This window comes from Penicillium cataractarum (assembly GCF_028827025.1).
Source record: "Penicillium cataractarum strain IBT 29864 chromosome Unknown utg000001l, whole genome shotgun sequence".
NCBI lineage: Eukaryota > Fungi > Ascomycota > Eurotiomycetes > Eurotiales > Aspergillaceae > Penicillium > Penicillium cataractarum.
Window position 1 is genome coordinate 1,889,026 of NW_026622737.1, and position 27,365 is coordinate 1,916,390.

The window sequence follows — 27,365 nt, forward strand, 5'->3', positions numbered from 1 at the left end:
TAGCTCCAAGCCTATTCGAGCTAGCCGGACTGCTTGACATATCGCCTCTCTGCCGATAACTCTGAACAGGAGCTGAGGAGCTACCCCTCACAGTCCAGATGCAGGGCACTAGAAATACAGCTTCCACCCTCCCAATCATCGGACCGGGGGCGAACCAAAAGAAACGTCAGACAACGTTTATTCGTCCAGCCCAGATGAGTCTGTTTGCTCGAGTGACGTCCTACCCACCGTTGGGACAAGTTACCAACTTGCAGAGGCAGAGCACATTGAAACCCGAGGAAGATGATACGGTATGCAGCCAGGATAGTGCTATTCAAATTGAAAGGTGTGTCTGACCTTCATGATAGGTTCGATTTACAGTCGTCATTGAGTCCAGCACGTCACTTCCGACTCAATTATGGGAAGCCCAGATCTGGCACAACATCACCAGCTCCGAATGGACCGCTCTTCCACTTTCAAAATGCGACCCATCCCTTGCGCCATTGTTGAATGGAGAAGATGACGAATACAATTATCACCGCTATGTATTCTCAGAACAAGTTAATCTACCGACGTCTGCTGGACATGCACAATTCACTGTGCGATTTCGAACCAGCCCAGATACCGAATGGCAGTGGGCCAATCAGCAGCAAACAATAAATGACGGAGAGCTTGTGTTTGGTCCCAAGAGTGCAATTTCAGGACTGCACTTATCGCCTGATACAATCCCAGACGATGCAAAGGCAGAGCTTGCCAAGCATATCGATAACCTATCCCCCAATGTACAGATTGAATCACTACGTACAGAGGCGCCGGGTTCTGCTCTCTGGGGAATTCGTGGGGATGTGGATCCAGCGAAGGGAGGAGCCTCTGGAATCAAGAGATTCGCACTTGGTACGCCTTCATCAATGATCAGGTATTTCTCATTGGTACGAATTTGGAGTCCATGGCTGGGCCCTCGACATGGCAAAGACAAGTTCAGATTGACAGAGGACGCGATCCTGTGCTCTTTCCTTCGAAAAGATGGTACAAATCTTGTGCTTCTGGCTATTTCTGGAATCGACGATGTCCTGACCGTTTTTCAATCTGGGGACAACGGAGAGGTGGTGATAAAAGCCAGAAGTGACAATACCGAGACCGCCGGGTTCCATGTCCTGGCTGCGGTAGCAGAGAACTTTGAGGTCGCCATGTCGGCTGTGATATATGAGTCCAGGAAAGTAGTCAGACCATACGGGTCTCTCGCGAATGAATCTGTGGAGCAGCCACCATTATCGCCTCCAGGGGATGATGTGGTTGTTTTGGAGAAAGACCCGAAAATCCAATGGCTCGCGGACTGGTTCGACGGCTTGACGTACTGCACTTGGAACGGTCTTGGCCAGGACCTGACCGAGGAAAAGATTATCCACGCACTCGACACCTTGAAAGCGCATGGTATTCATGTTGTAAATTTGATCATAGACGACAACTGGCAGAGTCTCGACAATGAAGGCGAGTCCCAGTTCAAGCGTCGCTGGAAGCAATTCGAGGCAAATCCCAAGGCATTCCCGCGTGGTCTCAAGCAAACGGTGGAGAAAATCCGGCGATCTCACCCCAATATTGGACATATCGCAGTTTGGCATGCTTTGCTAGGCTATTGGGGAGGTATATGTCCGGACGGCGACCTTGCTCAGAGATACAAGACCAAGGAAGTCAAGATTAAAGATCCTGCTGCCGGAGGTCCTATCGCGCAAAACATCAAAGATGGGAAAATCCTCGCCATTGACCCCGATGATGTCCAGCGGTTCTACGACGAATTCTATTCCTACCTTGCATCCCTCGGAGTGGACTCTGTCAAAGCTGATGCCCAGTTTTTCATTGATCTTTTCGAAGATCCCGAAGATCGAAAGAGGTTTATGACATCTTATCAAGATGCCTGGACACTCGGGATATTGAAACACTTCAGCAGCCGGGCCATTTCGTGCATGTCGTTGATTCCACAAATGATCTTCCATTCGCAATTGCCAACGAACAAGCCATCAATTACCCTACGGAATTCAGATGACTTCTTCCCCGAGATCCCGTCATCTCACCCTTGGCATGTGTTCTGCAATGCGCACAATGCCCTGCTCACTCGGTACCTCAATGTCTTGCCGGACTGGGATATGTTCCAGACCAGTCATCCATACGCTTCTTTCCACGCTGCAGCTCGTTGCATCTCTGGTGGACCTATTTATATCACGGATGAACCTGGAAAGCATGATCTTGAAGTCATTGATCAGATGACGGCATCAACCGTTCAAGATACTACTGTCATCTTGCGCCCAAGTGTCATTGGCCGCACCATTGACGTCTACCATGATTACAAGGAGGGACATGTCCTGCGGGTGGGGAGCTATACCGGATGGGCAAAGACGGGGAGCGGCATTTTGGGGCTTTTCAACATCCACTCTACAGCGGCGTCGTGCATCGTCTCCTTGACAGACTTCCCAGGGATTCAAGAAGATTCTGAAGGCGAATATGTGATCCGCGCCCATACTAGCGGCAAGGTCACAGATCGTTTGAAGCCTCTAGCTCAAGATTCTCTAGTGTCTCTGGTTTTAGAGCAGAAAGGATGGGAGATCCTCACTGCTTACCCGACTCGTTCATTCGCATTGAAGGGAAACCGCGGTATTAGTGGCCTCGACGAAGCCCTCACCCATGTAGCCGTTTTTGGGCTTCTCGGAAAGATGACTGGAGCTGCAGCAATCGTTTCTTCGGACCTCTCTGTTGTCGAGAATGGGCGCTTGCGTTGCGATGTTCATTTGAAGGCACTGGGCATGCTTGGAATCTATATCTCAGACCTACAGAACCGTAGCATTGCCGAAGATTTCATGGTAATGATACTTGGGCAGCCAGTGCCACAGAAGACCGTTTGGAAGCAGGGCGGAGAGAAAGCTAATGTGTTGGTTATTGATGTTCTCGCCGCTTGGAAGGCGATGAAGCTCAACAGCGGATGGAGTAACGAAGCCTTTGTTCAGATTTTCATGGCATAGTGTGATTTTGAAGACCATATAGACTGTTAGTTCAAATCAAATTATATTTCTTGATATTTTCAAGCCTCAAACCTCAAGCATGAGGTTTGTAACAAGATGAGCTCCAGTAGTTCAAGCAGTTGGGAGAGACAAGGCATCCGCATCAACGATAATCCGGCCTCTTATCGAAAGAATCTCGGAGCTGTTGCGGAACAACTCGAATCGCATTGCAATTCGTTGTGAGCTTCGTTGCTCTAAATTGCTTTTACAAACCGGTCCAATGTGGCCACGGACGGCACCGCTCCCCCGAGCGACTTGTCGCAACCCTCGTCTTCCCCCGAGGGCACCATGCGGAGCGCGTAGCTTTGGCGTTACGGCGCAAACAAATCCGCTACGATGCGAAATCCGTCGTCCGCTTCTTTCTTCACACCAATCCGGCCCGACGCAACAAAGGAGATTTATTACACAGAAGTATCTTCAGCGCATGCAGGAAGGAAGGGAGGAATGGGCTCGACATGCAGAGGAGATCAAGGCAGGGAAGCGGAAGAACTTCGCGGCCCACCTGGAGGAGCGAGGATTGATTCATGATGTTGTTGGGTACGAATGCTATTCTTTTAGCCTGGGGTTGCTTGAGGCTGGTCTATTTTGTTAGCGAAGACTAATATTTTGCTTTGGGTTACAGAGAGCGCGATCTACTACACAAAGTGTTCACCGAGAAGAGAGCTGGTATCTACGTCGGAATCGACCCCACGGCACCTTCGATGCACGTTGGACATATGCTGCCTTTCATGGTATTGGCTTGGGGATATGTTTGGGGATTACCAGTGACCTTCCTGGTGAGTCTATTCAGCTTGTTTAATCTAGAAAGACTCGGGACTGATCATCATAAAGCTGGGTGGTGCCACTTCTCGAGTGGGTGACCCAACAGGGCGATTGAAGGGACGCGAGCAAGTCCATTCCTCTATTCGCAAAGCGAATATGGCTAGCATGCACATGCAATTGAAGAAGTTGGGCACAAGCATCGAGCAGTATGGTCGACGACACGGCTATGAGAGGAAACCTATTTGGAAACGGGCGCTGCTCAACAACAACACTTGGTGGAACTCGATGCCTTTTATTCAAGTTCTGCGGGATTTGGGAGCATACATGCGACTTGGCCCTATGCTGGGGCGAGACACGTAAGTCTGCATAAATGCTTCTGGCCATTGAGTGATTTTCTGACAAACATGGACAGTGTCAAGAACCGACTGAGCCAGGGTGACGGCATGTCCTTCGCCGAGTTCTCTTACCCCCTCCTCCAGGCATGGGATTGGTGGACCATGTTCCAGAAGGGTACCCAGGTGCAAGTTGGAGGATCCGACCAATATGGCAATATCTTGTTTGGAATGGATGCCGTGAAGGCGATCAGCCGCAACACCGCCGACGAACAGCTTCGCAATCCTCTGGAGTCGGAGCTGGACCGGCCCATCGGATTCACCACTCCTCTTCTGACCGCGCCATCCGGAGAAAAGTTCGGAAAGTCCGCGGGTAATGCGATCTGGCTGGACAAGGACATGACTTCCACTTTTGAACTCTACCAGGTGAGTTAGGATTGCCATACTCATCATTTGATCCGTGACTAACGATTACCAGTTCTTTGTCCGTACACCTGATGATACCATCGAGAAATATCTCAAGCTGTTTACCTTCATCCCGCTGCCCGAGATTGCCTCCATCATGGAAGAGCAAAACAAGGATGCTTCGAAGCGGGTAGCCCAGCACAAACTGGCCTATGAATTTGTCGAGCTGATTCACGGTAAAGAGGAAGCCGATGCCGTTTCGCTTCAGCATCGCCAGCTGTTCCGGCCCCGGTCGTCAACCAGCGAGCCCTCTCCTATGCCTCGGACCACGACTCCTCCCGCCAGCCATGCCCAATCTTCTACCTCAGGCTTCGTGACTCCCCAGTCTGGAAACCAGTATGCGTCTCAGACCAACTTTGCCAACATGCCCAATGCTCGGGTCACTCTTCCTAAGTCCTTGGTTCACAACCAATCCTTCAACAAGATTCTTTGGTCTGCTGGTCTAGTAGCTTCTAAGGGCGAGGGCCACCGTGTTATTGTGAACAACGGCGCCTACGTGGGTAGCCGTCCCGGTGACAGCGGGCCTATGTCCGATGATCTTGCGTTTACTCCTATCCGCCCTTGGCCTGCCGAGAAGACTCAGGAGTACATCATTGGCGACAACCTTCTGATGCTGAAGCTCGGAAAGTGGAAGTTTAAGATGATTGAGATCATTAGCGACGAGGACTTCCGTGCTAAGGGGCTGACTGCTCCTGGATGGGAGGAGGCGGAATCGACCGAGTCGAAGGAATGATTCCAACGGTGTTTGTAAAGATGACGGATGATATCTCTACTTGTATTTTTAAACCTGGTGTAGCATGATCTATTGTACAATATGCATTGAAGCCTTCCAAATCTTGCTATAATCGAACCCAGACTTTGGTCAATGACTACTAAATCTCTAAATTGACCTGTCGAGTATGAACGTGGAGACGCCAAGACTTGGGAACCACTCAACGCGTCGACGCGATCCGCGCCTTATCGGCAATCGTCTCATGTCTCATCCTCTCCCCTGTCATCCGATCTCCCTGTCACACCTACAGATCTACCGTGATTGTTGGAATATCAACACTATATTGCACTTCCATTGATCTTCCAAGTATCGTGGTAAATAGGATCATCGACAATGGCGAAGGGTTCCGCCTCATCGCCGACTGCGACCCCACCCCAAGCAGCTCTGAAGCGGACGACCTCGAGCACGCAGAATATGAAGAACCAAAAGTCAATCCTGGGATTCTTCCAGAAATCCTCACCTGCAGCTCCGTCGAATGACAAGCCCCGCGAACCCGCGTCGTCCCCAGCCCAGAGAGCCGGCGAGCAACGAGGAGTCAGTGCTGTGAAACCTACCCCGAAGAGGAATTTCTCCAGCTTTGCTCAGGACTTGACTCCTGTGCCGAGTAGTGATCTTCCCATCCCAGAGGAGGATGAGGAAAACGGAGACAAGGTAAAAGTACGTCTGATTCCTCTTCTCTTCCCAACCTCTTCCCCTGCTAACCTTTCCCTCTCCTCTCCAGTCAGGACGCGACGAAATCCAGGACACCGCGATGTCTCCTTCGCGCCGAGTATGTCAACTGCACACATCCCTTTTCACATCGGTATATGAAACTTATTTTCCTTCGTCCAGGCCAAGAAAAAGCAAGTCAGTTACAAGGAGTCTGACTCGGAGGGTGAGGATGATGACGATGTCATCTTCCGCCCGAGTCGCAAAAACAATGCCAATGGACGCGCCGCCAAGCGTAGGAAGACCTCTCCTGACAGCGAGGATGAGTTCCAAGAAGCGGGGGAGGCCGCATACTCGGATGATGGTATGTCAAATAATTTTTGTACGCCCCGGAGCATTTCTGACCGAGTGTAGAAATGGACGACTTTGTTGTTGCCGATGATTCTGATGACGAAGTCGCTGCACCAAAGAAACGCAAGCGACCGGCTACCACACCTTCGCGAAAGAACTCAAATCGCGCCGCTTCTGTAACCCCACCCCCTCCTACCGACGAAGACCTCGATTTGGATATCCCCGAGGGCTCAGCTGGGACTGCTCTTAAGTGGAAGTTTGACCCGGAAAGCACTAAACCTCGCAAGGAGCGTGTGGTACAAGCCACGAGAAAGACACCAGCTAGCGCAAAGAAGGAGAAGGCCCACACCAGAGAGCCCGAAGAGCGATACCCCTGGCTTGCAAACATCAAGGATATTGACGGGAATCCCCCGGGCCATCCTGACCATGACCCACGCACCATCTACATTCCGCCTTTGGCCTGGTCCAAGTTCTCACCTTTCGAGAAGCAATATTGGGAGATCAAGCAGAAATTCTGGGATACGGTGGTTTTCTTCAAGAAGGGCAAGTTTTATGAGCTCTACGAGAACGATGCCACCATCGGCCACCAGCTGTTCGACCTCAAACTCACTGACAGAGTGAATATGCGCATGGTTGGTGTTCCAGAAATGAGTCTGCCTCATTGGGCAAATCAATTTGTTGCCAAGGGCTTCAAGATTGCTCGCGTTGACCAATCCGAGTCCGCTCTTGGCAAGGAAATGCGCGAGCGAGACGCTAAAAAAGGTGGAAAGGAGGACAAGATTATCAAGCGTGAACTCGCGTGCGTCCTTACTGCTGGTACTCTTGTTGAGGGTTCAATGCTGCAGGATGATATGTCGACGTACTGTGTTGCTATTAAGGAAGCCATTGAGGATGACCGCCCCGCATTCGGTCTCGCCTTTGTTGATACGGCCACGGGCCAATTTTTCGTTTCAGAGTTTGTGGACGATGCGGATATGACAAAGTTTGAGACATTTGTCGCTCAAACTCGCCCCCAGGAGATGCTGCTCGAGAAGGGATGTGTCTCGCAAAAGGTCATGCGTATTCTCAAGAACAACACTGGGCCTACAACTATCTGGAACTATCTCAAGCCGGGCAAGGAATTCTGGGAAGCAGACATCACTGTGAAGGAACTTGATGCCAGTGAATATTTCGTCTCTGCGGATGATGATAATGTCAAGGCCTGGCCTGAGGTCCTTCGTCAGGCACGGGATAAAGAGTTGCTTATGTCTGCCTTTGGCGCTCTGACACAATACCTGCGTGTTCTGAAGATCGAGCGAGACCTAATTACCATCGGCAACTTTACGTGGTACGACCCTATCAAGAAGGCTTCTAGCCTGGTTTTGGACGGCCAGACCCTGATCAACATGGAAATCTTTGCAAACTCTTTCGATGGTGGTCAAGATGGTACCCTGTTCCAACTGTTGAACCGGTGTATTACGCCGTTCGGAAAGCGAACCTTCAAGCAATGGGTCTGCCACCCATTGATGGACGCTAAGCGCATCAATGCTAGGCTTGACGCCGTTGATGCCTTGAATGCTGACCCTGGCACTCGCGATCAGTTCTCTTCACAGTTGACCAAGATGCCCGACCTGGAACGACTTATCTCACGAGTTCATGCAGGAGTCTGCAAGGCTCAGGACTTTGTTCGTGTCCTTGAAGGATTTGAACAGATCGAATACACCATGGGCCTTCTCAATGATAGTGGTGCTGGCGACGGTGTCATTGGACAACTTATTGAGGGGATGCCCGATCTGACCCCGCTGCTCTCATACTGGAAGACTGCATTCGATCGGTCCAAGGCGAAGGAGAATGGAATCTTGGTTCCAGAGACCGGCGTTGAGGCCGATTTTGACAACTCCCAGGATACTATTGAACAGCTGCACAAGGAACTCGACAGCGTTCTGAAAAAGGCGCGCCGAGACCTAGGCTCGACTGCGATCTGCTACCGTGACAACGGAAAGGAGATTTACCAGCTCGAGGTCCCCGTCAAGGTCAAGAATATCCCAAAGAACTGGGATCAGATGTCCGCCACGAAGCAGGTGAAGCGCTACTACTTCCCCGAACTGCGCAGTCTGATCCGCAAACTGCAAGAAGCCCAGGAGACCCACGGCCAAATCGTGAAGGAAGTTGCCGGTAGATTCCATGCCAGATTCGATGAGCATTATGGTACATGGCTTGCTGCCGTTCGGATTGTCTCCCAGCTGGATTGCTTGATTAGTCTGGCCAAGGCATCTGCTTCGCTGGGCCAGCCTAGCTGCCGCCCTGTCTTCGTGGATGATGAGCGGAGTGTTCTCGAGTTTGAAGAACTGCGGCATCCCTGTCTTCTTTCGTCCGTGGAGGACTTTATTCCCAACGATGTCCAGCTCGGTGGCAAGAATGCAAACATCGATTTGCTCACAGGTGCTAACGCCGCTGGTAAATCTACCCTTCTTCGCATGGTATGTATCTCCCCCAAATTTTGATTTTAAGAACTATTACTAACAATCCCCAGACCTGTGTCGCGGTAATTATGGCCCAAATTGGCTGCTATCTCCCTTGCAAGTCTGCCCGCCTGACCCCAGTCGACCGCATTATGTCCCGTTTGGGAGCAAATGACAACATTTTCGCCGCGCAATCAACCTTCTTCGTTGAACTGTCCGAGACGAAGAAGATCCTGTCCGAAGCTACCCCCCGTTCGCTCGTGATTCTGGATGAACTGGGCCGTGGAACTAGCTCGTACGATGGTGTCGCCGTCGCGCAGGCCGTTTTGCACCATATTGCTACACACATTGGTGCTATGGGTTTCTTCGCTACACACTACCATTCTCTGGCCGCAGAATTCGAGCATCACCCCGAGATCGCCCCCAAACGTATGGCGATTCATGTCGACGATGCCGAGCGCCGTGTCACCTTCCTCTATAAACTGGAGAGTGGCGTCGCAGAGGGCAGTTTCGGTATGCACTGTGCATCTATGTGTGGCATCTCGAACAAGGTCATTGAACGCGCAGAGGTTGCCGCTCAACAGTGGGAGCACACTAGTCGACTCAAGGAGAGCCTTGAGCGTCGCAAGGGTGGCAGCTTTATTGGACTGGGTTGGTGGAGTGATGTCGCCTGGGCACTGCGTGAGGCGACTGCGGAAGATGATGAGGAAGGCGGTGCTGTCACTGACCTGGGACTGGAGGTCTTGCGCAAGGCCATTGAAGCTCTGTAGGGATATACTAGGTTGGTATAGCTATGTGATTTCTTGATGTGTGCGTGTCAGCTTGTACTACTTGTCATGTTTTACTTTGTTTTTTTATATCTCGGGCCAAGAGGTGTTCTGGGGCTATCTCCAACACTAATATGGGCAGTGCTACTTTTGGATTTCTCTGTCTCAAAATATCATTTTATTTCAGGAATAATTTCCTTTGTTCATGTTTCCCTCTAACTCGCCTTCTCTGCTCATTACGGTTCATGTCGGAGCCCACGTATCCAAGCAACCCAGACTTCAAACTTGTCTTTTCAACGCCGGTTCATCCTCTGAATTTTCGGCTGGACTTTATCACGTTATCTTTACCCAGGTATCGTACTCTTCCCTCCGAAATTTTGAGAGAATGTACAGTGGTTGTGCATAGAATGGAAGCTGGAGCTCTGACGAGATTGCTGCTACATACAACCCAGCTCCCCTCTTTCGAGACGTCTTTTTAAATGTCTCCTAAATCATTTGCCCAAAAGGTTGGCGTATTGTTTTCCTGCCTGTCCTTTGAATCTTCATTTCAAGCATCATGCCAAAGCCTTGTCCGGCCACTTTCATACGCCCTGAAGCCCTTCTTCGGGGTCGCTAATCATATGCCAAGAGGCTTTGGGTATTGATTTCTCGCCCGTCTAGTGCATCCTTTGAGTCTTAAACTCGATGATGATGATGATGATGATGCTGGAGCTTTGTTTAGGTAGTAATTTCCGGCAGGAAACGGCATACCTGTGTTCGCCCATAGTTCCATTTTCACACTGATGCTCAAAGAAGACCATAACAGTTGATTTTGGTCATCCTACCCTACACCATTCGTTATGCTCCTAGCTCTCTGTTTCCCCCCTAAATGCCACGGTATTCGACCTTCATTCCGGGTAAGCCCTTGTTAAGCAGCGTAGACAATTTAATCGGATAGGATGAATTTCTTGCCCCCAGCCCTGATGAACTTTCTAGTAACGTGCTTTCGTATCTAATATCTCCAAGTACCAAAGCTCTACCTGCAGGACCTCGGAAAACTGGACACTTCTGTACATACCCAAGGGGCTTCATATAGAGCGGGAAGTATGCTTATTCTGCCAGGGTTGTAGATAGTCTGCAACTTAGATCGATACCTATATACTATTCCAGAACGGGTGTTTGTAAAGATTTTGGTTCCATTGAGTCTTCTAAAGTTCTATAGATATTTCCGGTCATCTTCGGAAGTGGAGAGTATCATACAGTCCTCGTTGGCGATGCAATCTCAGTGTTGGTTCATCGGCGCTAGTCTTAAGATATTAATTACCTAATTGATGTTTATAACTCTCACATTCGTATTACTTTCCACTTAATGATAGATATCGAGTAATATATAAAGAAAGCGGAATTGTAGGCGAAATATAGGAAGCATCATATATGAAATTACTCTATAATGAGCAGAAGGACAGATAACTATGTCGACTTTCTAAATAAGATATACGTAGTATCTAGAGTAATATAGGAGCTATGGTTATAGCCTAATTACGGTTTCCCTATATAAAAGTGTGGTACTATATGTATAGAAGCTCGGTCGTAATAGGTTTTTCGTGAGCCTAGCAGTCTTAGGAGTCATCTTCATGAGCCGAAGTATACGAACTCTTTCTTTTTTCCGGAATATTAAATTTCTATTCTCGACATTTTCAACTCATTTATTAATCTTTTTTCTTCGCTTCAACTTTCTTCATCCTTCTATCTCTCAACTACTGCGACTGGAGAAAAGGAAACTGCTCTTCTCTGAATCGCAACTGGTTCACTCAAACGTACAACTTTTTCAACACATCAAACCTCACTTCTCCAACGCACAACTACTCCCACACTCTCCCATTCTCCTACCTACTTTCACACTCTCCTAGCTACTCTCCCAGCTACTCTCACACTCTCCTCCCGCTCCCCAACCATGCCGCCTTCCAAGACCACCCCCGCTTCGCGCTATGGGGAGCACATGCTCGGCATGACTCCCAGTGAGATCCGCATCCTGCTGTTTGCTCACCTCTGCTTTGACAAGGACTCTGGCAAGGTTTGTACTCCCATCTCACCCGAATTTGATATCGTATCATTACACCTTCAAAGGGCGATTGGCTAATTTCACTCCCTTCTTTCACTCTTATAGGTGGACTTCGAGAAGCTTGCAGCCCGGGCCGATATCACCATCGCCTCGGCCAAAACCATGTACCGGGGTTCCCTCCAGAAGCTCGCGAGAAAGAATCCCGAGCCCGCCCCCGGCAACGGCGACGGTGACGATGCTGGCCCTTCCTCTGGCGCAAGCCCCGCGGCTGCCGCGCCTGCTCGCCGCCGCCGTGGTCGTCCTCGCAAGTCTCAGGCTTCCGATGCAGAGACCGCGCAGCCCCAGGCCACCGTAGCCATGGACGCTGGAGCGCAGACCGCCACAACACAGGCCAGCGTGCCGCAGACCACTGCTGCCCCTACCACCGGAGCCCACGCCATGGTGAACCCAGCCACGGTGTTTGGGTGTCTGCCGGGTATGCAGTTTGAGGACGAGGGTTTCGAGTTGGCCGAGGATGAGATGTGACCGTCACGCGGTACGCTGGAAGGATTTGAGCGTTTTTTTCCGTTTTTCCCATACGCTTCGCCCCCTTGCGTTATCTCTCCTTCCCCCTTTTTTTGCTTGTTTTTTCCCTCTTTTTGTTTTCGACATGGCCTGCACAGCGTCTAGCCAAGTCGTCAGGCTGGTGGTGACTTGATTGTCTCTCCGTTGCTGATGCTATCGTGAATCGGCTTTCTTGTGGTCTGAGCTGCCTTTCCAGCACAGCATCCAGTCAAGTCTTTGTGCTGATGCCGGCTTGATGTTTCTCCCATTTCTAGTGCTACAGGATATGAGATTCCGCTTTTTTGATCTGCATCTCCAGCACAAATAGCCTGTGCAGCATTTAGCCAGGTACTTATGCGGATGCTGGCCTGATGTTGCCCTTCCATGCCCGGTGAACTAGGGAATGGGCTTTGTGGCGTTGTATTTACCATTTAAGCATAAATGGGCTGCATTCTAGTTTCGAGGTGACAGCAACGCATGATGTCCCACAGGGGCTTTTTGATGCGTTAACCTCGGCTGGCAGTTAAAACCGTAGACGTAAGCGTAGGTCGAAAGATATCGACCTTGAGGCATTAGCATTTTCAAGAGACTATCGGATCTGTCATGAGAAGGGTTTTAGAATAATGGAAGCTGAAAAATATAAAAGCTGGATCTTTGTGAGAATGGTGGCTTCATTTCCTTGAGCATCCACTGTATCCAGACATTTGTCAGTAGAAGATGATCGCTATAATACAGAAGGTAAATAAATTCAACAACGCAATCCTCTCATCGCCGCTGCGCCACTTGGCTTTGTATCCTCTTGTAGATATCCGGCCACAGCTCAGGATAGAATGCCGTTGATTGTCTGCCAGGCTGACTGTGATCAGCCGCAAAGAATTGCGTGGTAGGCCTGCCCATCCACCAAGACCGGGGAGCGGGATTCACGTTTCGGAAAGTCACAGGACGAAATGGACTTTTATCGGGCATAATATCTCCTAGACGGACCGCCGTCTGTCGGGGAATTGCATTGAACCTCGTCGTTGTGAGAATCAATGTAGTTGTGGGTGGTAGGTCTTTTGCGTATTGGATAGCCGTCTCGCGGGATTTCCTTGCGAATGCGGGGAGTGCGAGGTGAATGAAGCTGACGTAGGGTGCTGATGTATAAGCGACAAAGAACATTGGCAATGCGCCGCCAGCAATCACTGTAGAAGGGAAGATGTCAATAATGGGATATTTCCAGAGAATGGAATCAGCAAAGGGGACATACCCAATGGTGTAATGTACCATGCATTGTCGGCATTGTAACAAGAGGGAGCAATGATCAAGCAAGCTCCACCAAAGAGAAGAATTGTCGTCACCCGCAGTATGCCTAGGAACATGGACCGGCCCGTTCCTCCATAGTAGACCAAAATGCGCTCCGGGGGTCCTATACTTTAATTAGTACATGGCAATTCAAATAATTTGGGGTTCAATACCTCTCCTGATGCTTATCTTAGCGGCAGCGCCTGCAGGAGAGGAAGTTCGTGTTGTCGCGGCGCTCAAGTCTTTAGGTGCGGGCGAAGCTGCTTCCTGACGACGGGATGGTCGCGGAGCCTGTGATTTGAAACGGGTCCATACTCGAGCACAAAGATCTCTTTGGACAGACTTTGGAAGCGCAGTGCGCAATTGAGGGTGGAAGAGGATTCGCATGATTGTCGCAAATGTCGGCGTTGCGGAGGTTTCAAGCTTCTCCGAAAGTTGCGTCAAAACCGCCCGCCGTGACCGCCTTGGAAGGTCCGCTTTGTTTGGAGACAGGGACTCGTTACATTGACAACTACACTCAATCCTTTGGAGATACCCTAGCGTGCCTAGCTGGCCTGGGCGTCAAGTTCATCATTGATGCGGCTTGAAAAGTCATGAACCGCTAGTCACTCGCTACAACGCCATGTCTACGGCTTATTGCGACCTCCGCTGCCTCCGTGGCCACTTCCTCTATCTATACCTCGGCTTACTGCTCCTTTTGATCCCCGGAGAAGCCTACGAGAAGCTTTCGGAGGATACACTGAAAGCACTGCCACGGCCAAGTCAAGACTTTGACATTCACACCGGTGCTTTGTTTTCGCCAATCCTACAACCTCGCGTCCCTGGCACCCCTGGCCATACGGCGGTCCTCGAACACTTCGCAACCTTCTTCCGAACAACACTGCCAGAATGGCAGATTGACTTCCAGAATTCGACCTCAAAGACTCCAGTATCCCATGGGAAAGACGTCCCCTTTGTCAACTTTATTGCATACCGAGATCCACCGGGGACCGCAAAGGGAGATGTGGGCCGATTGACATTAGTTGCCCATTATGACAGCAAACTGGAACCGGAGGGCTTTATTGGAGCTATCGATAGCGCTGCGCCATGTGCCATGATTATGCATGCTATGCGCAGCATTGATTCTGCCTTGGACAAGAAATGGGCGGCGATGGAAGCTGAAGGCATGGATCTCTTGGACGAGCACCATGGAATACAGGTCCTCTTCCTTGATGGTGAAGAGGCTTTCAAGGAGTGGACGTCTACTGATTCATTATACGGTGCGCGTTCTCTCGCTGAACACTGGGAGACTCAGATGAACCCTGCCATGTCGACGTTCAAAACACCTCTATCATCTATATCTCTCTTTGTGCTACTTGACCTTCTCGGTGCAAAGAGTCCTAATATTCAGTCCTATTACCCAACGACCCACTGGGCTTATCAAAGCCTCGGCGCCCTCGAGAAGCGACTCCGATCTCTTGGACATCTGAAGTCCACCTCCACCGACCCATGGTTTATTGATACATCAAAGGACTCACATCAAGTCATGGCATTCGGCGGAATTCAAGATGACCATCTACCTTTTCTGGCGAGAGGAGTGGAAATTCTTCACCTCATCGACTTTGCACCCTTTAAGGGCTTCCCATCAGTATGGCACACGGCGGACGACGATGCTGAGCACCTGGACATGGATACAGTGAAAGATTGGAGTGTTCTAATGACTGCATTCGCCGCAGAGTGGATGGAGCTAGACGGGTTCCTTGACCACGGGGATAAGGTGCGGCGTGAAGAGGACCTTGATGAGTCGGAGGCTATCCGATTAAACAAAAAGACCGAGTTGTAAGCTACTCTATCCTTTTCTGTTTCCTTTTGATGTTTTATTTCGGTTCATACACGCACTTGCTTCGTGCATGCATTGCATATTATATACCCAATTCATGTTTGGAAATTTAGTATTCCTGAGTTTCATGTTGGATTCATATATCAGTCTCCAACGTCGAGAACCTATGCTGATCTGGTTTTGGGAAATAGTGTATAAATCATCGTCATTATTTTAAACACAGTGCCACTGGGTGGCGTTCTATTATATATTTACAATACAACTTTCTATGGGTTGTGACTCGTGTATCTGCCGCGATCTATCTAGAACAAATTGCCCAACATGTATCCAGTCATCGTCGCCAGTCCCCAGGTTGGTTGGAGAACCGAGCGAAGAATTGATGGACCGGGACACACTCCTTGCAGACCCCAAGCAACACCAAAGGCGATCGAACCAGCCACGAAACGCCAGTCAATATCGGACACAGTAGCGGTGGGCAGTCGCCATTTCTCGGCCAACGTAGGCTTTGTCGGTTCATGTTCTTTCTCGGCTGTCTGGCCCGGCTTATGAGTCAAGAAAGTGACTAGCGATGGACCGATTCCGAAAAGAATGATCAGTGCCAATGATGGATCCCAGCGGGAAGGATCACTTAGGATAGCGAAGAAACGCAGAACCTTGGCGGAGTCCGCCATGCCGGAGATCAACAGACCGAGGCCAAACTCCAGTCCTGCCAGATATGCGAAGAGAGTCTTGTTTTCCTCTGATCGCTGCAGCGCCTTTGGTACGACGATGAAGTTTGTGATGGTTGATAGAAGCAGTGACCCAGCCATGAAGGCCATCTCTGGCGATGATGGGTATACTGGCGTGTAGCAAGGGAGATCACCACAAGACGGGATATTGTTACCACCGGAGACGACATTTGCTGTGATTAGGGCGGTAGTAAAGAAGAGAGCTGTCGAAATCAACGAGCGTGGCGAGAGACGGGAAAGACCACACAGCATATGGCCCGAAGTGCAGCCGCGACCATTCTAGAACCATAGCGAGGAACGGGTCAGCTTTTTTTACTTCTTCTTTAATAATATATTGAACTGGTTCTTCCTACCTTCGTTCCCCATCCTAGTAGGATACCCACACCCAGCGTTGCCGCGACGGAGGCCAAAGTATGCGGAGCAGCAGGGTAGCTCGGGATCAAGGACGGCGCCAGGAAGTACACCGGCAGAACGCTGGAGACCAAACCCGCGATAATGGGAACATTATCTTGATTTGGATTGAAAACCGAACCGGAAAGGAGTGAGGAAATTCCAAAGACCGCTCCGTTATGGACGAGTAGCCCCGATGAGCCCTGGAAGAGTAACAGGGCACCGAGGGAGGTGTGAACGGGGGTGAACATGATTGCGACGGGTGATGTTGAGCTCTCGTGAGCGGATAAACTTTATGAAGAACGGATATTTGAAGAGATCGATGTCATGCAAGCCATATAGTTCAAGGGGGTTGTCGTGGTTGCTTGATGATAGAAGGGATTTAAGCACCGGGATGGGATATCGTAGCCTAGATAGATATATGAACAAAGAAATGGCATTTTCTAAGAAGCCCGAGTCGCCCAAGAGCCCTCCATGAGTTCCCCGTCGCCGATTGCAAATAGACTTTGCACATTCACGCAATCTTGAAATGAAATTCGGGGACCACATCCGCGCGGGTTTGGTCCCCGAGGCCGCGCAAACTCCCCGAATTTGGGAGGAAGTGGATCTGCAAGAGATGCCTATAGAGAGAAGATAGAAGAGTGGAAATATAGTACTGTTTGATAGTCGTTATTTGAACCTTATGAGTTTGTCGTTCTTGTCATACTGGGCCATGTGTGTTCCTGAATAAGCCACCGGAAATATGGGGAAGTATACGAGGGGGAAAAGGGCGGAGAAATTCTCCAGACTTTCCAGTATATAGGTTTAGTTGGGGAGTATGGGCCATAGCCAAGACAGTTCACTATCGGCATTATTGTCATTTGATTGACTTGGAATATGAAATGCATCCAGGGTAGTCAGGGTTGTTGCATTCCTCGCAGGGGCGGAAGGTGCAGGCGTCGTGCCTTTCACCCTTCTCCCTTCAGCCCTTCGCGTTCAGAAAAACCTCACCATCTGAGAACCCAAATTTGAAGCCACCAACGGCCTCGAGGCTACGGGGTGTGCGCTCAAAATGGGAGTCGCTCATAGCATCCCCGGCCAGGACTGCCTCCTCGCCGCAGTCGGTCACAACCCGAGCCTCGTGGTTTTCCAAGGCGACGCCTTCTTTCACTTGCGAACGCCGTCTGTTTACAATCTTGACCGTCCAGTTACTCCAATTGCCGTTACCTTTCCAGAAAATTCCGAGCAGGTCGCCAGCATCGTGCAATGCGCGGCAAATAATGGTTACAAAGTCCAGGCGCGCAGTGGAGGGCACAGTTACGGAAACTATGGTATGTGACCCGTCAACCCCGAGTCAACGTCGCATAATCTGATCAGTCGTGATATCCTAGGTCTGGGAGGAGTCAATGGCGAAGTGGTCGTTGACCTGAAGAATCTTCAGGATTTCTCAATGGATCCCTCCAGCCACGTCGCTACCGTTGGATCGGGTACCTTGCTGGGAGATCTTCACTCGCGACTCTACAATGCTGGCCATAGAGCCGTGGCGCATGGAGCTTGTCTAAGTGTCGGCACGGGTGGTCACTTTACAATTGGTGGACTCGGCACGATGTCACGGCAATGGGGGATGGCTCTCGATCATATCAGAGAAGTCGAAGTGGTGCTTGCGAATGGGACTATTGTCAATGCCTCTGACTCCGAAAATCAGGATGTCCTGTTCGCCATCAAGGGTGCCGCTGCGAGCTTTGGCATTGTCACCAAGTTCAAGTTGAACACTCATCCCGCACCGACACAAGCCGTGCAGTACTCATACACACTTAATTTGGGCACCACTGCAGAGCGCGCTCAGCTCGTCAAAGATTGGCAGCGGTTCATATTTACCAAGAACCTCACCCGTCAGGTCTCGAGTGAGCTCGTTGTGTTCGAGTCGGGGATCTTGCTCTCAGGGACGTTCTTTGGGTCGCCCGATGAATGGAAGAGCTTGGAAAAAGAGCTGGATTTCCCGGCTGCAGATAAAGGAAGCGTGATCATTCTAACGGACTGGCTGGGTATGGTCACGAGTCAAGCCGAGGAACTCATCTTTCAGGTCGTTGGAGGTATCCCATGCTCATTCTATGCCAAGTCGATGTCCTTTAAGGACAAAATTCCGGACGAAGGTATAGACTCTCTGTTTAATTACCTTGAGTCTACCATGAAGGGCACACTTGCCTGGTTCATCATCTTCGATCTGGAGGCGGGTGCCACAAACGACGTACCAGTGAATGCCACAGCTTACGCGCATCGCGAGACAATCATGTGGATGCAATCCTATGCAGTCAGCCTCCTGGGTCCAGTCTCAAAGACAACCAAGGATTTCCTGAATGGCATCAATAATTTGATCTCTGCCTCCCGCCCAGGTGCTGTCTATGGCGCGTATCCCGGCTATGTCGACCCCTCGCTCGAAAATGCCCAGGAAGCCTATTGGGGATCGAATCTTCCAAGATTACGGAGCATCAAAGCGCAAATTGACCCGATGGATATTTTCCACAATCCTCAAAGTGTTCAAGTCGGCTAAGACCATTTTTAGAGTGCATTGATAACGAGGTACTATTGGACGATGAAGTGGTGACAGGCGAGACGAATGACGTCAACAGCCTTTGGCATTGATATTTGGTATTTTTGGAGGGTTTTGCGTCTACAGCCATTTTCTCAGCATTTGATACCCCTTGGCATGAATAAAGGAGGGCATTGATCACTCAAAAGTTTTAGTACAAAACTACTTTTACTTCATTTCATTTTCTGGCTCTATTTGTTCCTGGTATGCGTAGTCCGGTGGCGTTAGAAATGAGTAGTAAGCGGCATAAACGGAACCTAAACGGGACGGGACTTGCCTCTCTCTGGATTCTATACTTATCTATGTCTTGTTCCATCAACTGTTTTTTTAACAATCTCATTTGAACTCACTTCTCTGATTGACCTCGTACACCCGCAATTGAATCCCCAGATGGAATCAGGTTGTATTCAAAATGAAACGTTCCTGGAGCACAGCCAGCCAGGAGCAGGAGCTCGGCTTCAACGAACGGCCAGCAAGACGGCGTACACCACCGCTCATCTCAAGCTTAAAGACATCAGTTTCACCACCACCCAAGCGAAAACTAGTCTCCAATCCAGAAAGCCATGAGCTTGCCTCTATCGAAGCAGGAGAAGTCGAAGTCACAGATCATCTGGGGATATTCTCAACCAAGCTCAGCCAATGCGCTCGACCTCAAAGTATCTCGCAAGCAGCACCGCGCTTGGCGATCAATGACTATGTCAATCTTTATCGACGTAACAGTCATCCCACGGGTCGCCACTTTGTCATCCATCAACATGATCATCCTATTGCGGGACCGCACTATGATCTTCGACTTCAGTTCTCTGAGACGAGTTCTGTGAGTTGGTCTATCATGTACGGATTACCGGGAGATCCGAATAGTGAAAGGTTGAATAGGAATGCGACGGAGACTCGTATCCATTGTCTTTGGGTATGATGGTATATCCGGGAGATATATTCGTGACGCTGGGATATGTGAATGCTAATCCAGGGGATACAGAATCATCTTATTGAAACTGCGTCGGCTAAGACTGGGAGCTTGATTATCTGGGATACCGGAGAGTATGAGGTCTTGCCTTATAACAAGGATACGTCGTGTCCAGAGACCGATGAGTCTCAAGCGGATTCTTCTGATGGTGAAGTTGCACGTCAAGAGTCGATTTCGGATAGTGCAAAACTGCAAGAGGCTTTCAAAAGTGTAAGCTCAACCAATATATTGACATATCGATACGTATCAATCCGCTAATATCAACTCCTACAGCGCAAAATCCGTCTTCGCCTGCATGGTACCCGTCTACCGCCAGGCTATACCTTACTCTTGCGTATGGACAAGTCTACCGACTACGCCCGTCCAGCACGAAAAGGGCCTAAACGACGGAGACGTGCTCCACAGTCCGCGACAGCACCGCCGCCGCCAGCTACCTCTAGTTCTGAGTCTCCATCTCCCCCACCACCTGACGAGACACAGAAGCAAGATGTTACCGATGACCAGTTATCATTGCAAGAGTGCAAATCCGAAGCAGATCATGCAAACCATTCCGACGATGATATCGACTACCAAATCCGGAAAAACAATGCATACCCAGGGTCTTCTAACACGATAGGCTCCATCCACCAACGGAGATGGTATCTCAGCATGGACCGTGAGAGCTCAGGATTCGAACCCAGAAAGATCTCTATTGGAGAAGGGAGATCGAAAAGAATTTGGGTTCAGTCTGGCGATGGTTCACCTACAGGGTCAAAAGGATTTGAGCCATTTTATGTGCGTGGACCTGAAGTTGAGAGGAGTGTTGTCACTGGTCGTCGAGGACAGGATGTTCTTGAGGATGAAGAGGTGGAAGGGTTTATTGCTCGGAAAGGGTGGAGGGCTGTTTTACGGTGAAGTTGTACTTAGGCTGACAGGGAGATCTTCCATAGATAAGATAGATAAGCAGAAACGTTTTGCTAGGATCTTTGCCTTGGGCTTTGACCTTCGGAGTATTGTGAAACTTACCAAAAAGAGGGTAGGGTATCTATAGTTCTCAAGCTCGGTGGTAGTCATGTGGTGGCCTAAGGCGACCGGGCAGACAAAACAAACGACAACAACTTCGAACATCTTCAGGTATTTCGTTTCCAACTTTCGCTTCTTCACTATCCACTCTCAAGTTCTTCACCTCCGCCTCTACATCGATCATATGCATTGTACCTCGATCTGACTCCACCCACAGATGCCTCGCAAGCTTTACGGCAGAATCCTTCAATCCACACCATTTGTCCCACTTCGGACTCCACTCCACTAAGACTCAGGCCCAGCCCCCATAATCCACGACGCATGGGCGCCACTTGACCACGGCTTTTCCCCCTCACGGGCTCGCGAGTCGCCTGAAATGGTGCCCGCCTATCGGGACTCCGACTGGGAATCTGCGACCTTATGCATCCCGTTAGACCCGTGAGTCACGTTCAGTCATTTTCCCTGCCAATGGCGACTTTCCCAATTGCTCTTCACCGATTGTTCGAGTACCTTTTCGACTCTTAGACCGCCGAGTTGTCGGGTGGCTTGGAAGCCACTCGCGGTGAAGGGGGTGGTGCCGCGAGCTGCATTGAAGGAGTGCAGTTCATGCTTTTGGGGAAGTTGAAAAAAAAAGTCAATAATATGTACATAACGACTCCTCTACGTCGAGTCTACAATATGGGCGATACGAGGCTGCGAAATCTGGACCTTGACTCACACCGTTCAACGAGGACCAGCAAATCAGCCTCCAGCTTCGAGAGCGGACTCCGAACTAGGGGGGGGCGAAGCCTTCCCCGCTCCACGCGTGGATGTTACCTTGGAACTTATGGAGTGTGCACTAAGAAGTAAAGATCGAAGACTCGCTACATATGACTCCGATTATGAACTCCCTTTCTGGGACTAGGATGATGACTACTGACGATAATCTAACGATAAGCCTGGCGCGTAATATGCCCTCAACCTATATCCACCACCCCTTTTCTATTCTTTTCCTTTTTCTTTTTTCCTCTTTCTTCATCGTCCCCCTCTAGCGCGGTGACATGAGGATATGCCTCCTAACGTCCAGGTTGCGTCTCTAGCGGCCGGGTCCGTCGCCTTGTTTCTAGCGGGCCTCGACAGTATCCCCGCTATCAAAAGTATCGCCGATCGAATCGCGCACAGATCAGCTCCCCAGGATGAGGCCAGTTTAGCCAAAACCGCCTATCGTGATGAAGACGGCGAGGCGACAACGGAATCTCTAAAGGCATTTTCAGATTGGTGGCAACGAGTCGCGATTGCGGTTTTCTCCGGCAGTGGATTCCTCGTCACTCTCGCTTTGGCCGTTCTTACCACGTTGAGATACGATACAGATTATTTAGTTCTAGCTTGGCTTGAACTTGGAATTTGGGTATGTGCGACAGCAAAGATGGCGAAATGGGATTTAGTCTCAAATACTTTTTGTAAAAATTCGATTGACACGAGACTCTAAATATAGGCCTTCCTTTCCGTTCAAGCTATTGCGTTCTTCACCGAACCTCGTCCAACGAGTCGTTTCGAGCTAGGTCAATTTGCTTTCGGTGGCAGTTTGACTGCCCTCGCGATTAGCGGTATTCACATTCGACTAGCATGGGACTCTGAAAATGTCTTCCTTCATGAGCAGCCATGGATTGTTCTGGTCTCCGTACAACTTGCCAGTGCGCTCCTGCGCGCGCTATTCAGTATTCTTCTCCCACGCCGACCCAACGTCTACTTCGATGGCCAGATCGTTGACAGGGAGCTTACAGTAACTGCTTTTGGCCGTTATACATTCTCCTGGGCTGGATCGATTCTCGGCTATGCCGTTAAGAACAGAACACTTGCGCTTACTGACTTGCCCAAGCTTCGGTCGGCAAAGAGGGCGGAAAGCCTTCGCGCGCATTTCGAACAGGCTAGAGGATCGCGAAAGATTTGGAAAGCTCTCATCTTTGCGCACTGGGATACGCTGCTTTTCCAACTTTTCCTGACTATGGTCATTAGCGTCCTGAGTTTTGGACCACAGATGGCCTTGTTTAATATCCTTAAGTCGCTGGAGACCCGTGGAACCGACTCATTTGATCCGCTTCAAACCTCCCTTTGGGTTCTTGCGCTTGGTGGCTTGATGTTACTTTATTCGAGCTTTGAAGCGTGGCTATTCTGGGCTGTCTGCTCGAAGCTTTTCGTCCCAATCTACGCTGAGCTCTCGGCCGTCGTTTTCGCCAAGTCTATGCGCCGGAAAGATGCTAAGAATACCAAAAAGTCCAAGAACAAGGATGATCCAGAGGCATCTGCCAAGGCATTGCTTAAGGAACAAGATGGGGAGGAAGATGAAGACGACGAGGCCTCGCTTAAGAAGAACCGACAAAGCATTATTAATCTTGCAGCCGTGGATGCGAGACGTATTTCGGACTTTACTTCTTACTCTTATCTGATTCCACTTGCAATGCTGAAAGTCTTTATTGGCTGCAGCTTCCTAGTCAAAATTCTCGGCTGGCGCAGTGCTTTTGCTGGAATTGCCGTGTCGCTGCTCGTCACTCCACTAAACATTTTCGCCGCGAAGAAATATACCGCTTCACAGGACAAGCTCATGAAGCTCCGAGACCAGAAAATGGCTATTGTCACTGAGGTCCTTCAAGGAATCCGTCAAATCAAGTTCTCCGCCTTGGAGGAACAGTGGCAGAAGAAGATTTGCCAGGCGCGAGATGCAGAGCTGGGAGCCTTGTGGATCTCGTTCTTGTATGATATTGTTCTCTTGGGAATCTGGATCCTCGGTCCCATCGGTCTTTCTGCTATCTCGCTTGCCGTTTACGCCTTGATTCATGGAGGACTAAGTGCATCTGTTGCCTTCACTGCAATGGCCGTCTTTGGTGCTCTGGAAATGTCTCTTGCTATTCTACCTGAAATCATTTCCAACGGCCTCGAGGCAAAGGTCAGTGCGGATCGCATTGATGTTTACATGCAGTCGGCGGAGAAGATTGTCAACACCGTTGCGTCTGACAGTATTGCTTTCGAGAATGTCTCCGTAGGCTGGCCAGCGGATAAGGCAGATGACGAAGAAGAGGACGAAGATCGATTCCTCCTGCGGGAGTTGAATCTGGCTTTCCCCAAGAAGGGCCTCAGTGTTGTCTCCGGACGAACAGGGTCTGGCAAGAGTCTGCTTCTCGCATCGATTCTGGGTGAATGTGATGTCCTCCAAGGAACCATCAAAGTCCCCGTTCCGCCTCCTATCAAGGATCGTTTTGATCACCTGGCTACGAGTGCGAACTGGAATATCGACTCGGCCATTGCATATGTTGCACAAATTCCATGGATTGAGAATGCCACAATCAAAGATAACATTCTGTTTGGTCTGCCTTACAATGAAGAGCGCTATCGAAAGACACTTTTCGCATGTGCGCTGCAGAAGGATTTGGAGATGATGCCTGACGGCGAACTAACTGATATCGGTGCCAACGGCGTAAACTTGAGTGGTGGCCAGAGATGGCGAGTATCCTTCGCTCGTGCGTTGTACTCCAGAGCCGGTATCCTGGTTATGGACGACATCTTCAGTGCCCTTGACGCACACACTGGTCGCCATGTCTTTGAAAATGCTCTAACGGGCGAGCTCGGCCAAGGCCGAACTCGGATTCTTGTCACGCACCATGTTGCACTGTGTCTCCCGAAGACTGATTACTCTGTTCTTCTAGAAAACGGATGCGTCAAGTACGCGGGAACCATTGATGATCTCCGCAAGGAAAATCATTTGAATGATATTCTCCAGGAAGAGCACGAGGCAACAGAGGAAGACCAAAGCACACTCAACGAGGAATCGGCGGCTCTTGGCCCCGAAGAGAGTACTCTCCAGAAAGTCATCTCGAATACATCACGTCGCCGACCAAGTCACTCACAGAACGACACTGCGCCGAAGGGTGCGTCACCTAAGAAGTTCATCGAGGATGAGCAGCGAGAGGTTGGCTCTGTCCGGCTTTCAGTTTATGCCAGTTACTTTTCGATGGGTGGGCATATCGTCCTCTGGCTTCTTACGATATTTGTGTATCTCTGCTATTCCAGTCTGATGGTTGGACGTGTAAGTCTCAGTCTTCTCGTGGCACTTTGGCTGGTGAATCTTTTGCTAATTTCGTACCACAGTCTTGGTGGATCAATGTCTGGACAGGCTCATCGTCCAGCACACAGGTGCATCCTGAACAATTTTCTGCCCTGCTACAACATACTATGTCTACGCAGTCTGCGCAGTCGAGTACAGAGGATGATAACTTACAATGGTATCTCGGCATTTACGTTGGAATTTCAGTCCTTGCTTGTATGATTGGAACGGCTCGTTTCTATTTTATTCTCTCCGCCAGCGTGCGTGCATCGAGAAATCTCTTCAACAGCCTCACCTTTGCGATCCTGCGTGCGCCTCTACGATGGCTGGATACCGTCCCTCTCGGACGTATCCTGAACCGATTCACATCTGATTTCCACATGATCGACTCGCGAATCGGATACGAGCTCGGCTTTTTCTGTTCCCAGGTGCTGGAAGTGTGCGGCATTCTTGTTGCTGGAGTCGTGGTCTCTCCATTAGTCCTTGTTCTAGCGGGTATCCTGTTTGTGATTTGCATGAAGCTTTCCATGACATATCTAGCAGGTGCGCGAGAGATCAAGCGTCTAGAGAGTACTGCGAAGAGTCCTGTATTCGAACAGTTTGGATCCAGTCTGGCTGGTTTGATCACCATCCGTGCATTCAGCAAGAGCGAAACCTTCATCGAGATTATCTATAGTAAGATCAATGCCCATGCTCAAGCATGGTGGACGATGTGGCTCTTCAACCGGTGGTTGGGCATTCGCATGAACCTCGTGGGCGCGATCTTTTCGACTCTGACAGCTGCTCTCGTGGTTTCTCTGCCTGGAATTTCGGCTTCGCTTGCTGGATTTGCGCTCAGCTTTGCGCTGCAGTGCAATACTGCCATCGCTTTCGTTCTACGACAGTACGCTAACATCGAACTCAACATGAATGCTACAGAGCGTGTCATCGAATATTCCAAGATTGAGCTCGAGAACCAGGGAGGTGTTGATGCACCCGCTGCTTGGCCCACGGAGGGTCGCTTGGAAGTTAACGACCTGGTGGTTGGATATGCACCAGATCTCCCGCCGGTCCTCAAGGGTCTCAGCTTCACCGTTGAGAAGAACCAGCGTGTCGGCGTCGTGGGCCGTACCGGAGCGGGCAAGTCGTCCTTGACTCTTGCTCTCTTCCGATTCCTGGAAGCACGCGAAGGTCAGATTCTCATCGACGGTCTCGATGTTTCAAAGATCACACTCCACGATCTCCGGAGTCGTCTAGCAATTATCCCCCAAGATCCCGTCCTCTTCTCCGGTACCGTCCGGACCAACCTCGACCCCTTCGATGAGTACAGCGACACAGAGTTGAAAGATGCATTGGCTCGCGTGCATCTAATCTCTAGCACCGTCTCGGACGATGAGGCAACACTGACCTCTCAAGCCGCGACACCGCCGCAGTCCACCATCACCGGCGCAACAACGCCTGATACAGCGACCGCACAGCAAGCTAACACGAACATATTTACCTCCCTATCCGCTCCCATCTCAGAGGGTGGTCTCAATCTCTCTCAGGGACAACGGCAACTCCTCTGCCTCGCTCGTGCTATCGTCTCCCGGCCCAAGATCATGGTGCTGGACGAGGCCACTTCTGCAGTGGACATGGAGACCGACGCGCTGATCCAGCAGTCTATCCGCGCGGAATTCGGTCGTAACGCGACTACTCTGCTCGTTATTGCTCATCGTTTGAGCACTATTGCTGACTTTGACCGTATTTTGGTCATGGATGCTGGCAAGGCGGTTGAGTTTGGACCCCCTAAGGATCTTATGGGGATTGAGAATGGTGTGTTTAAAAATTTGGTGGATAACAGTGGAGAGAAGGCTGTTTTGGAGAAAATGATTTTTGGTGAGCAGTAAAAGCGATGTTTGTTTATTTTTCCACCTTTTTTGTTTCCTCATTGCGGGTTTCGTCTACTTTTTTTCACGTTCAGATTGTATAGAAGACATACACAAGTGTGATGATATTTTGAGATGTTGGGAAAATACCAGGACGATATAAAGATTGTGTGGGCAGGTTGAGTCTTGGTCACATTGGAGGAATCATAAATTGAATGAAGTATTTGAATTATCGTGCTATGAATAAGGACTTGGTATAGAGAATGAGAGAGGGGCGTGTCATCAAGGCATATATGTTGAGTCTGCCAGTAGACTGGAGACTCGGACAACCGCCATTCCACGACCCAGCTCCCACCCTCGGAATATTATAATGCCCACGGTCCAGCCAGTGGGAAACACCTTCAAGTTGAAAATGGGTCAGAGATGCCTTCATCGCGTCCGTGAATTAACAAGGTTGGTGTGCCGAACGCATATTTCAATCTCCCTCCATCCCGAGTCAAGCAGCCCTTAAGCCCCCCGAAGAAGGAGAGCCA

The 27,365-nt window shown here is 50.0% G+C and overlaps 10 protein-coding genes across 10 annotated transcripts; 8 read left to right on the forward strand and 2 right to left on the reverse strand.

Annotated features, from left to right (window-relative positions):
- Window positions 1–98: 98 nt before the first annotated feature.
- N7496_000653 (putative raffinose synthase protein Sip1) lies at window positions 99–2,990 on the forward strand (the record flags this gene model as incomplete). The annotated part of the gene is made up of 2 exons (XM_056693584.1): window positions 99–290; window positions 348–2,990. 2 exons carry the CDS (start codon window positions 99–101, stop codon window positions 2,988–2,990), a joined length of 2,835 nt encoding a protein of 944 aa, XP_056560313.1.
- A 259-nt stretch (window positions 2,991–3,249) lies between these two features.
- On the forward strand, window positions 3,250–5,321 carry N7496_000654 (tyrosine--tRNA ligase MSY1; the record flags this gene model as incomplete). The annotated part of the gene is made up of 5 exons (XM_056693585.1): window positions 3,250–3,566; window positions 3,652–3,805; window positions 3,861–4,147; window positions 4,204–4,549; window positions 4,602–5,321. 5 exons carry the CDS (start codon window positions 3,250–3,252, stop codon window positions 5,319–5,321), a joined length of 1,824 nt encoding a protein of 607 aa, XP_056560314.1.
- A 372-nt stretch (window positions 5,322–5,693) lies between these two features.
- N7496_000655 (mismatch repair ATPase MSH6) lies at window positions 5,694–9,570 on the forward strand (the record flags this gene model as incomplete). Its single annotated transcript, XM_056693586.1, has 5 exons — window positions 5,694–6,017; window positions 6,082–6,129; window positions 6,192–6,372; window positions 6,423–8,818; window positions 8,872–9,570. 5 exons carry the CDS (start codon window positions 5,694–5,696, stop codon window positions 9,568–9,570), a joined length of 3,648 nt encoding a protein of 1,215 aa, XP_056560315.1.
- Window positions 9,571–11,500: 1,930 nt separating this feature from the next.
- N7496_000656 (putative histone h1.3.) lies at window positions 11,501–12,133 on the forward strand (the record flags this gene model as incomplete). The annotated part of the gene is made up of 2 exons (XM_056693587.1): window positions 11,501–11,620; window positions 11,714–12,133. The coding sequence occupies 2 exons, from the start codon at window positions 11,501–11,503 to the stop codon at window positions 12,131–12,133; spliced, it is 540 nt and encodes a 179-aa protein (XP_056560316.1).
- Window positions 12,134–12,916: 783 nt separating this feature from the next.
- On the reverse strand, window positions 12,917–13,819 carry N7496_000657 (uncharacterized protein; the record flags this gene model as incomplete). The annotated part of the gene is made up of 3 exons (XM_056693588.1): window positions 12,917–13,332; window positions 13,398–13,556; window positions 13,606–13,819. The coding sequence occupies 3 exons, from the start codon at window positions 13,817–13,819 to the stop codon at window positions 12,917–12,919; spliced, it is 789 nt and encodes a 262-aa protein (XP_056560317.1).
- A 235-nt stretch (window positions 13,820–14,054) lies between these two features.
- On the forward strand, window positions 14,055–15,254 carry N7496_000658 (glutaminyl-peptide cyclotransferase family protein; the record flags this gene model as incomplete). The annotated part of the gene is made up of 1 exon (XM_056693589.1): window positions 14,055–15,254. The coding sequence occupies one exon, from the start codon at window positions 14,055–14,057 to the stop codon at window positions 15,252–15,254; it is 1,200 nt and encodes a 399-aa protein (XP_056560318.1).
- Window positions 15,255–15,553: 299 nt separating this feature from the next.
- On the reverse strand, window positions 15,554–16,620 carry N7496_000659 (YeeE/YedE family protein; the record flags this gene model as incomplete). Its single annotated transcript, XM_056693590.1, has 2 exons — window positions 15,554–16,258; window positions 16,333–16,620. The coding sequence occupies 2 exons, from the start codon at window positions 16,618–16,620 to the stop codon at window positions 15,554–15,556; spliced, it is 993 nt and encodes a 330-aa protein (XP_056560319.1).
- An 800-nt stretch (window positions 16,621–17,420) lies between these two features.
- On the forward strand, window positions 17,421–18,899 carry N7496_000660 (FAD-dependent oxidoreductase; the record flags this gene model as incomplete). Its single annotated transcript, XM_056693591.1, has 2 exons — window positions 17,421–17,679; window positions 17,740–18,899. 2 exons carry the CDS (start codon window positions 17,421–17,423, stop codon window positions 18,897–18,899), a joined length of 1,419 nt encoding a protein of 472 aa, XP_056560320.1.
- A 451-nt stretch (window positions 18,900–19,350) lies between these two features.
- Window positions 19,351–20,799, forward strand: N7496_000661 (uncharacterized protein; the record flags this gene model as incomplete). Its single annotated transcript, XM_056693592.1, has 3 exons — window positions 19,351–19,848; window positions 19,918–20,115; window positions 20,179–20,799. 3 exons carry the CDS (start codon window positions 19,351–19,353, stop codon window positions 20,797–20,799), a joined length of 1,317 nt encoding a protein of 438 aa, XP_056560321.1.
- A 1,156-nt stretch (window positions 20,800–21,955) lies between these two features.
- N7496_000662 (putative ABC bile acid transporter) lies at window positions 21,956–26,853 on the forward strand (the record flags this gene model as incomplete). Its single annotated transcript, XM_056693593.1, has 3 exons — window positions 21,956–22,294; window positions 22,382–24,967; window positions 25,030–26,853. The coding sequence occupies 3 exons, from the start codon at window positions 21,956–21,958 to the stop codon at window positions 26,851–26,853; spliced, it is 4,749 nt and encodes a 1,582-aa protein (XP_056560322.1).
- Window positions 26,854–27,365: the final 512 nt, after the last annotated feature.